At 35.8% G+C, this 11,961-nt stretch overlaps 1 protein-coding gene across 1 annotated transcript; it reads right to left on the reverse strand.

Annotated features, from left to right (window-relative positions):
• Positions 1-579: 579 nt before the first annotated feature.
• On the reverse strand, positions 580-11,802 carry LOC138703809 (uncharacterized). The gene is made up of 4 exons (XM_069832003.1): positions 11,589-11,802; positions 9,566-9,622; positions 5,451-5,642; positions 580-1,657 (listed from the first exon to the last, which is right to left on the reverse strand). The coding sequence occupies exons 1-4, from the start codon at positions 11,656-11,658 to the stop codon at positions 681-683; spliced, it is 1,296 nt and encodes a 431-aa protein (XP_069688104.1). The 5' UTR covers positions 11,659-11,802; the 3' UTR covers positions 580-680.
• Positions 11,803-11,961: the final 159 nt, after the last annotated feature.

Below are 11,961 nucleotides of genomic sequence, written 5' to 3' on the forward strand. Positions count from 1 at the left end.
TAATTTAACACACTAAGCATTTCGTATATATATATATATATTCGAATAACTGGATTAATTTTTTAATATGATGTAGTCCAGTATGGTGATATAAGAATTGAAATGATGGTAATAAATTTCATACATTTTCAGAGTATATATTTTATACCTTATTTTAAGATTTTTCACAATATTAATTCAGTTTAAACTTAATATTGTATGAATATTAACACATTACAATATTAATGTTTACATACAATAAATATATCATGGCCTATATGAATGACAAAGTACTGTATATTTAACATTATATTTTTCAGAAACAAGGAATAGGGTTGCTGTTATCATCTGTCCATTTTCTGCTTATCTATTTTAAACTTTGTAAAGAAATAATGTATTAGAAAATTATATAGATTGGTCTTTATCCATTGCTGCTAATGGAGAAAGAAATCACAACTTTTAGAAAATTGGCTCTATCTTCGCCTTCAGATTATAAAAGAATGGGTCAGAAGGAATTCTTACTCGCTGAGGTCGTTACAAACAGCTAAATATGCTTGATTGACTTCAGATTGGAAAGACTGGAAAAAGTTCAATAAACACTTCTTCCAAATAATACATCTTTACTTTCTCCCGTAAGTAGATGAAGTAGGTGCTGTATTACATTAACATAAGATTTCTTTTTAATATAGTATGTTATAAACTCACGAAAGAATATCTATTACAGTATCTCTGAATTCCGGAATAGCATTGGTAACGTGTAGAAACTCCGTTACAGTACAACAATATACATAACCTAGTTCAATTTTAAATCTGTTCCAACCATTGAACCAAGATTCTGTACTGTTGCATACATCACTACAGACTTCATATTGTGTCCGATTTAGACCTCTATCATGGTTGTTTATTCCAACAAATACTATACCCTTTCTCATAAGACGGTCATATACAAGTTTCCACAACAGTTTTGGTACTGGTAAAACGCCTTTTCCATTTTCATCAATTCCCAAATAAATGGGAACTGATGTATCGTTGACGTCAGGCAAGTTGAGCACACCGTGTGTACCTGAATATACCGTCAGGTCTTTGCCCTTCATATTGGCATACTGGCGAATTCTGATCTCAAGATTCCTCCAATTGCCTTTCCTAATCACTTGCCAAATAGGCACGCTGTTAACACAGAATGACGTAGCCTGTTGTTGAGAATAATAAATAAAATCTCTAAATCCAACAAGATAGCTTCTGGTGAGATAAAGATCACTCCGAATGCTTCTGTTAAAGAATCGCTCTGTCTGATTAACCGAGCCCAATAGATCGAGTAGTTTGGTGTATTGATTTCCTCGATCATAAAACTCGTCAAATTGTTGGGTTTGATATCCGAAATACTGCGTGCAGTTGAAAGTTGATCTCTTGACATTCTTTTGGCTGTTCTCCACTCCTTGCATCAGAGTGAATTTAGCATATATACTTGTCTTAAGTTGCTGATTGAAGCACACATCTATAAGTTTGATGAACTCGTGTGTGGATTGATCTTGTCTGAGAAGGATTCCAATGCCAAGATGGTGATGTTCGTTGTTGTAGCATCTCCCCAAATTCCTAACTGAAGCTCTCAGTTGTCTTCTGCAGATTACATCGGTTATATTGACTTCTCTCACCGGAGTTGTAAACTGGAATATTTCACCTGAAAAATAACGTGTTTGAAATGATGATCATTATTCTTCTGTCAAAGCTCCTTTCATCAATGATGTAAATATAACTAGATATTACAAAGGAAAGAACGTTTTATAAGTGTGATTTGGATTGAGAATGATGCAGATTTATATCAAGTGGCACGAAATTTGTGTTAGTATAAAGAGTTGGCCTACAGTAAGTTATTAGACCATATTTGAGAAAATATTAAATTGTAAGAAACTAGATAGAGTACTAAAACTTGAGCAATGACAGGATAACTAAGAATTATGGCATTATCGGCCAATTGGAAAAGGTATGTAACGAGACAAATCAAATAGAGAATTTCGAACATTGCATGTAGTAAAAGAATGAGTGAGTGAATGTTACATGCTTTACCTCTGCTTTTGCTGCTTCGAGATTTATTCTGTCTCTTTCAGAATATGACGCTAATTAATAGGTATATTACTTTAATTTGTCGTATGAAAGACGGACATACACTGGGACGTACGCGATGTGGAAGAGGCCGAGCCTCAATTAAAACAAGAAAAGGAACCACACTGGCAACGAACTAAGATCCACGACTATGATCTCAAAATAGCAGTAGCCCTATCCAATCGTTCAGTAAATCGTGCGGTACCAGTTTTAATAACGCAAGATAATTATTCCGCGAACTCAGATTCAGTCCCCGGAGTTTAATGGACTGATATTATACTTGCACAGGCAAAAGGGATGCGAATCTTTCCGTTTCTTTCTACTTTATAAATTATATTCCACCAACAGTCTCCATTTGATCCTGTCTGTATGTCAATATTATTTTATTAAAATAGCAGACAGTTGCATAACTTTACTATACTGCATATCTTTACGTAGAACTACGTATAGGTGCGATCACCTGTCGACAATTAGTGCAAAGCTGTACTATGTTGATTACCTGTACGTAGAAGGGATTGTTGGCAAACAGCGCACGGAACAAGGACAAGGGGAATATAAAGAGTAAAAAGGGAATACAAGGAGTACAAAGGGAATATAAAGAGTACGGGGGAAATTCAATGAGTACGGGGGGAAATTCAATGAGTACGGGGGGAATTCAATGAGTACGGGGGAATTCAATGTACGGAGGGGGAATTCAATGAGTACGGAGGGAGAATTCAATGAGTACGGGGGAATATAAAGAGTAAAAGGGGAATACAAGCAGTACAGAGGGAATACAAAGAGTACGGGAGAAAATTCAATGAGTACGGGGAAAATTCAATGAGTACGGGGAAAATTCAACGAGTACGGGAGGAATTCAATGAGTACGGGGGAAATTCAATGAGTACGTTGGGAATTCAATAAATACGGGGGAATTCAATGAGTATTGAGGAATTCAATGTACGGAGGGGAATTCAATTAGTACGGGAGGACTTCAATGAGTACGTTGGGAATTCAATGAGTACGGGGGAATTCAATGTACGAAGGGGAAATTCAATAAGTATGGAGAGGAAATTCATTGAGTACGGACGGGGAATCCAATGAGTATGGGGGGGAATTCAATGAGTATGGGGGGGAATTCAATGAGTACGGGGTGAAATTCAATGAGTACGGGGGGTGGAATCCAATGAATACGGGGCTGGAATCTAATGAGTACGGAGGGAAAATTCAATGAGTACGGGGTTGCATTTTTGTGTGACGGTCAATTCCCAAGTAGCCTATCTAGAGAGGATAAAGATGTGGTTCTACGTCAAAAAATTATGGCACACGATGAACATACGAATCTCAATTATATCAGATGAAATATCAAACTAGATCTTAATCTTCTCTCTGCAGTGCTTACAATCATGGATCCATGAATGTTGGGTAAGCCTAGAACGAAATCTAATTCTTCTACTGGAGTGAGTCGTTCAGTTTGGTGACTATCAGAGAACTGCACGCTTATTTCTGTGGTATCTCTCAACCTCTAGTACAAATTCACTCATCTCATTCTGCCCTCTTACGAGGATTAGTAGCAATCTTAAGGTTAAAATGTGGAAAGGAGTTGTCAGGAAAAAAGAGATTATAGAAAAAAAAAATCCGATATGCATTATAGTGCATTTAATGAGATATACCTTGTAATTTAAATCATAATTAATAAATATAAAACATAAATAAAGACACACTCTAAAGGGTAAATGAATGAATGAATGAATGAATGAAGTAGATAATGATAAAGGCATCCATACCGCCGTAGGCGTATGGCAGCAAGCCACCTCGGCACAAAATATAGGTGATGAAGTAAACACATAACCAAGCAAAATGAGTAAGTAGGAAATAAATCAGTATATTAATGAGCAAATAGTTAAATTATCCATTGGTGAACAAATGAATAAATAAATGAAATTATAAGTGGGGTAAAGTTGTCTGTTTCCGTGATACCCCTAATCCCGTGATACTATTTTAAAATTGAATGTCAGTCAAAACTTTGCCGTTCGACCAGAGCGCCAGACATCTTTCTCGAAAGAGTGTATCTTTCGCCTACTTTTGAGATATCGGTGAACTTCATAGCAAGATACCTAATCCCGTGACATTCAGTGAAAAAAAAAGTATCACGGAATTAGGAGTATCACGAAATTAGGCAACTTTACCCTACGTAAGTATGTAAAGAATTACTATACAAATAAATTAATAATACGTATTTTAAATAGATAGTTAAAGGCAATATAATGCAAAATAGTATTATGAATAATCAATGAATTTTTAATAGTTAATGAAATAATAATAACTTGTTTATAATGAAATTAAATTTAGACAGAAATTAAAATATTACTTCACAGAAAAGAAACTTTTACAACTCTTCTTTCACATACGTCACACTAAAGGTCGATTTCATTAACAGATACTAATATTTATTTATTTTTTTGTATTGTTTCAACAATACTGTTTCAGCAGACATCGTTATGTTTAACCCTAACGTAATGTTAACCTAGGCCTATATTAAGACCTGTCCCTTGTAATAAAAGTTAATAACTCAAGATAGCTGACACAAATATTGCTTTAGATACAAAAATGCTTTATTTAGACCTTCTGCATGCCATTTCTAAGACAAAAAGTCCTAATATAAGGAGAAATTATTTTAAAACTGTATCAGAAGAAACATTTTTACGCAGGTACAAATTGTCAAAGGCTGTTGTCAGCAAGATTGTGTACGATATTCGAAAGAGGTTAGAATACATTACAGATAGAAACAAGCAACTCATATACTATACAGTAGGTACTTAGATCACTGACATCTAACACAACAGGACGTTTTCGTTTGATAGAGACAATGACAGTAATTTCAAAATTTACTGTTAGTTGAATTATCGTTATGGCTTCTGTTATAATAGCAGAGAGATCAACATACAGTAGGCCTAGGTAATATTTATTGAAGTCGAACGACCTATATTACACTAGACGTGCATGAAATACACTACATGTTACTACTTCTATCAGCAAAAGTATTTCTAATGCCATACAATTAGTGCCTCAATTCCTTTTAACAGTTGAGAGTACATAAAAGCACAACAAAATACGTTCGCAAAACCTAAATGTCAACCAATGCCTTCTAAACTCCTACTATTTATAATTTTTTGAAGAGAGAACAAGATACGAGCATTAACCGACATTTTGCTGAAGAAGTTTGGTGAAACTCAATATTGACAAATTTTAAAATGTTGACATAGCCTACTGTTAACAAAAATGTGTTAGTATTCTTTAATTAACACCTGCTAATGAAACCGGCCTTAAATATAAAAAAATAACTAGAAAAGTGAGCGAAAGGAAACAGATAAATAGAGTATTCATTATACCTCCATGGCAACGTGCATGTTCATACAGTCCTTGCGGGCAAGCGAATACGACTCCTTGACCATTTTGGAAAGACAAATCCTTCTGTCCTGCTGAAGGCAAGAAAAATCTATAACCGTCCGTAGAGCCGCTGTATGGATGTAGAATCAACCTGCTGCTCTTCTTCAGGTGCCCGTTGATGTTAATGCTGCAGCCTGCAATGAAAGCACTCACATTTGAGATGCTACAAAAAATATAGACTTTCATATTTCCGTACTATTTAAGTAACTCTATGATATTAGGAAAGTAATTTTTTGACATGCCGTCTCTATCTCTCTGCGTGTTTGTGTAGGCCTACCAATATATGCAGGAATTACGTAGTCTACATGAAGTATGATAATTTGACTAACAAACGAATGTGTTTTTTTAAATATAAAATTGGTCCACCGCTCTGGAGTAACGATTAGTATGTCTGACCGTGAAACAAACGGAACCGGGTTCAAATCCTGGTTGGAACAAGTTACCTGGTTGATATTTTTTCCGAGGTTTTCCCTCAACCCACTAAGAACAAATACTAGGTGACTCTCGGCGTTGGACTTCGGACTCATTTTATCTTCATATCACTGAGACGTTAGATGACAATCGTAGTTGGTAAAGCGTCGTAAAATAAACCAGTTAAAATAAGAACTTTTTTGTATGATTTTGTTAATTACATTATGTCACCTGATGAATAAAGTGGTCTACACATAGGACTGCAGACAAGTTTTCGTCGGAGAAGTTGGAATGGAATTTAAGTGAGAGGGCAAGGACCTTTTGAGATCTATTGCGCTAACCCTCGATATGGAATGAGTTGCGTGCCATAGATCCCCTACGCGCACCAACCCAACCACATGACTCCCTAACGACCGGTACCCACAGCCAACAGAAATCCATACACCATTCCTGCTTCGGCAACTTTCCCAAGGCCCCTCTGTCGGTCCGAGGCGAAACTCCTCCCCCGAGTAGGTCCGCCTTGGGTGCTCGTTGCAGAAGCCATCCAACGTCGTTTAGCTACGTTCCACGGAAGCCGGTCGAGAAAGCCAGTAGTCCCGGGAGGCCGCCTGTAGAGTGATCTGAAAAACCAGAAACGGGATGATGAGGAAAGGATGATGGGGTAGGGAAGGAAGTTGCGAAGATGAGTGGGGTTCCAATCGTCTGATAAAGTTACCTGGTGTTCATCCATAGGAGTGAGGGGAAAACCCCGAAAAATCTCACCCAGGCAACTCGTTCTGATCGGAAATCGAACCTGGGACCGCTGGGTTCGGAGTTAGACTCGCTAACCTTTCAACCATAACGGTGGACTCGGAGAAGTTAAATATGTATTTATATAATTGTGTATCTTATCGAGAACTTCTTAGGCAAAAGTTTAATGGTTTGAAAGTATCTATACGAATGACATTTCAAAATCATAAATATAGTTAGCCGTCATGAAAACAGAATAAAAAGAAACACTTAAAAAAAATAACAATTCTAGCTGCTATGAATTAGGGAAATTAAAATATAATTTTTCTCTTAAAAATTTGTTTTTCTGAACCCGAAGTCGCAAACGTACTCTCTGACATATTTTTTGTTACAAATAATTATAGTTTAGCCAGATGCTCCATACAAAAGCCCTGTTTCTTAAAGGCTCATTTTCACTAATAAAATCCTCCTTTTAAGCTCGTGAGAATGTCTATAATTCAATATGTAAGTTAGTTTTGTAACTGCTCCTCCCAAGGTCTCAAGGTATATTCACAACACTGCTGGTTACTTGCCAAAGTAGGAATATATTTATAATAGTCTTATAAACCACTTTTCCTTCACTTTCCGAAGGCATACACAGCAGCCAGCGGCCTCTGTTCACCACTCATGTCGTGCGGATAATTATTGTAGGACCGCATTTCTGTAAATATTGTGTTTCACCACTTTGTGCAATTTATCGATTCAGCCTACAAAACGCACATTTCCGACGAAGTCCGCGCTTAACGTCCTTCCGTCCCCCTGAGAGTTCTGCAATTTGCGCAGAACCTTGTAATGTCTGTGCAGATCACCGATGCTACATCCTGTTGCATTCTTTGTTGGGCTGAAACTATTGAATGATAATAAATGAAGTTAAAACTAATGATGGTGAATTGAGTCCGAGGGTCAAACGCCGAAAATTGCCAAACTTCGCTTCTAATTCGTTGAGAAAAAACCCCAACTAGGCAATTTGTCCCAACCAGTATTTTAATCAGGGCTCGCTAGTTTCGTAGTCAGACATGCTTCATAGCAGTGGAATTAGGCTATACGTTACTAAATATCTTTTAATATTTTCCTTTCCTTTTCATAGCCTAATACCAATTTCGTAAAAAGTGAAAGCAAATCTATTCCTATTGTATGCCATAGAGACCCACAAGGTAAAGCAGTGGTCTCCATTTCTTGACTCGCGAGACAACCCCTTAGCACACAAGCAAGGTGGACGGGTAAGGCATGATCTCCCTCCCCTTAGCCGTCACTTGTTCATTCAAAGTTACGCAGTGTTCAAGTAAACACGACAGGATCAATTGTAAAACCAAAAGGAACTTCGCGTATGACAGACGAACATCTCATTGCTCACTTAAAATTCGCTTATACAGCTTGACTCCTGATTTTAATGAATTAATTATGCATTCATCTTAAAATAAATTGTGTATAAAATAATAGAAAAAAGAAATAAAATCATACAAAAATTAAAAAGAAATGAACAAATATATATTGACAAAAGCTTAGATGAATTTTTCCTTAGTTGGGTATGTTCACTGTTCGTCTCTGCTCACGCAAAACTGCAATAGTGAAGATGTTCAGCGACGTCTTCTCTTGTACTTCCCTGCTTCCGCCTTCCCTGTTGCTGTGTTTTGTAGGCTGTATTTCATATGACGTAATCTTTTCCGATTACTATTATATACTCTAGTGTCGCCCTACTATTACTCAAGTGAAAGAAAATAGTCCGTAGGCCTATAGTTTACTTGCTTGCATTATTTTTCAAAAGACATAGGCCTACATATGTATATGAAATCATTTACTATAAATGCAATTAAGAGGGTGCCGTTTTATTTTTTGGATTGCACGTAAAAATGTTTTTCATAGTCCTAAACGTAAGACATTTGACTAGGCACAGTCATTAAGTTCGTGGACTGTTGTTCTGTCATACCATATTAGATGATGTCTATACCAACAACTCTCTTACATGAGTTGGTTTGTTTTGCTGGAAGTTATACCACAGTCTAGTATATACAGTCACGAAGCTTGAGTTTATGAGGGTACTAGGAACAGTAGACTGTGCAGGTACTATTTCGCATTGTCTGTAATGATGCGATAGTAGCGATCCTAGTGGTTAGCAACTATCTTAGGATGCATATTTACTACGTATTGAGCTTCGTGACTATATACTAGACTGTGGATGTACTCCCTCGTCGGTGAAGAAAGATATAGTTCATGCATGATGAAGCACTACCATTTTCTCTCAGGATCATTTGAAATCATTTAGATCATCAGTACAGTGACCTGTTGATATATTGGGAAAGTCCAATCAATTGGCCCACAAGGGTCCTTGTCTTTATTCCGTAAATTTTTGACTATGGGGACTTTACTGTATTCAAGGTCATTCAGTGACTTGGGAACATTATATATACAAAATGTTAATGTCTATCAGGATATTCTTGAACAACTAGGACATTTCGAATAAATGCATGTTTCACTGAGACAAAGAGCTTTAGGCCTACTGTATACGAATGATTAGACACCAAATCCAGCATTTGCTGCAGCAGTAACAATGAAGACCTCATAACTTCTTAGATATTATTTATGGGGCTATATTTGATAGAAGTTATTTGTTTGTTTAACCTATATGTTTTGAATCCTATCTATGGTCAAAGTCTGTAACTTTCCTTGCACATTATTTATAGTCAGAATGTAATTTTAAGGGACTGATTGCAAGAAAGTGGTTTCATTTCTCTGTTCTGCAGAGGACAGTACAAAAAAATAGAAAATAGCTACAGACAGGAATACCATTGATATTATAAAAAATGAATGTCGCGAGATACGTAAAGCACATAGCGTAATGTGAAGGTATGCGACATCCTGAGGACACATTTCTTCTTACCTCTTGGTCTTTCAGTCGTGGCTTCGGTCTCAGAGAATGCAAATGTTGTAGATATCTCTGTAATGAATGTAAGTGAATTATTATAGACTTGCAAAATATAAATTTATTGAAGACATTTATTAATGCCTAGAAAAAGAAATTCAAGCTCAAAAAGACAAACCTGCAGTTGAGAACTGCAGGAATTATGGATCTATAATTAATACGATTTTGTGTTATTTATTATTTATTTCGTTTCAATTCAACTCCGTATTAATAAAATAACAGTAATAATAATTATTTATTATTTATTTATTTTCAGTTGGTTATTTAAGACGCTATATTATTATTATTATTTATTTATTTATTTATTTATTTATTTATTGATATTTATGTGCTGGACAACAGCCATTGGCCAATAAAAGTGCAGCACAGTGATACAATTAATACATTAAAATGAACAATTGTGGTATAAATTAAATACTTGTGTTAACAACAAAATAAAGAACATAGATTACAATAATTAATTTACAAGAATTAATACTATGAAATATTAGGGAAAGGAGTTGATTCTTACTACCAGTTTGTGTATAAGGATTATGCAAATAATATTAGCAAAGACATTGCCTTATTCTAATACTTCTATACATTGAATGGATCGAAATCGCCTGCATGTAGCATGTTTAATGCATCTGGAGACCGGCGAGGAAGATTTAGAATTTCAGATGTAGAAGAGTTTGTGATGTCTCATGTCCTTCATAGGAATACGAAGGCTGACACTGTTTAAGAAAGATTGACAATTAATGTCACTTTTAAGAACCTTATATAAGAATAAGTAATCGAGATCATGCCGTCTGGGATGCAGGCTTCGACATTTAAAGTGCTCGCATTTTTTATCATAGTTATACCCAGAGTTATTAGGCAGGAATCTGTACGAACATAATGAAATAAATTTCCTTTGAATATTTTCCAGTTTTGCCGAATCAGAACTAGTAATAGAGTTCCAAACTACAGATGCATATTCGAGTTTCGATCTCACTAATGTATAGTATAGTATTAAAAGAGAGTCAGGTGTTGAAAAAGAATAAGTAATTGACCGAATTATACCTAATAATAATAATAATAATAATAATAATAATAATAATAATAATACTTACTCACTTACTTATGGCTTTTAAGGAATCCGGAGGTTCATTGCCGCCCTCACATAAGCCCGCCATCGGTCCCTATCCTAAGCAAGATTAATCCAGCTACCATCATATCCCACCTCCCTCAAATTCATTTTAATATTATCCTCTCATCTACGCTCGGCCTCCCCAAAGATCTTATTCCCTCCGGCCTCCCAACTAACACTATTATGCATTTCTGAATTCGCCCATACGTGCTACATGCACTGCCCATTCCAAACATCTGGATTTAATGTTCCTAATTATGTCAAGTGAAGAATAAAATGCATGCAGTTCTGCGTTGTGTAACTTTCTCCATTCTTCTGTAACTTTATCCCTTAAATACAGCTGTAAAACAGATAATTTTGATATATCGACATAAGAATGGCAATGCACAGTGATTCAGACTCTTGTTGCGAATGGAGAATAGGCCTAATGCCATCTCACTAGGCCACTGTTTGATCCTGCTGAAATCGTATGGATATGAATTTGTCGCTTCATCCTTGTTTCATAATTTAAATGTATGACACTATAATATATAGGCTTAATGTAATGTTATATAATGTGTAATGTGTAATATAATGTAATATGGTATAGTGTAGAGCTCTGAACTGTGATAGCCCCAGAAAAATCTCTGTGACAGATAATAGAGATTTCAGTCGCCATCGCTATTAATCACGTATCGGACGGAGATTTCTCATAGCTGTGATTTTGGAACTATAGTCACAGTCGAAACCAGTGACAAACCTATCACAGCGACAAAATCATAGATCCAAATTACGCTCTATCAAAATATATAACAAAATAAAATATAATATAACATGAAATATGATAATAAAATATAATATAATGTAATATATAATATAATTCAGGAAACTTACGGTCAGCTGAAAAGTGACGCAATATAAGCAGTGTTACATAGAATGTGATTACATTTGTTGCAATTGCCATAGTAACAGCCTCAGTAGCGAACTGCAAGACACGAACTTGTATTCTGACAAAGATGTTAGTCAGAGATATTACCGCGAATTATCAATCACATACTTGGAGAAGTGAAGGTTATGACGCTTCGTTTACAAACGGATGTATGGCGCCTATCCCATGTTTATTCAGCATACTAAAGTTGCATTCACATACCCGGAATCGTAATTTTTTTCTCTTTTTTCACACTTCATCCCAAACGGTCAAGGCCTGCTGTCACTGACATGACATACATAATATAATCTTATCGGAGAAAGAGTTTTGAAAACTTCT

Source organism: Periplaneta americana, chromosome 1 (assembly GCF_040183065.1).
Source record: "Periplaneta americana isolate PAMFEO1 chromosome 1, P.americana_PAMFEO1_priV1, whole genome shotgun sequence".
Taxonomy (NCBI): Eukaryota; Metazoa; Arthropoda; class Insecta; order Blattodea; family Blattidae; genus Periplaneta; species Periplaneta americana.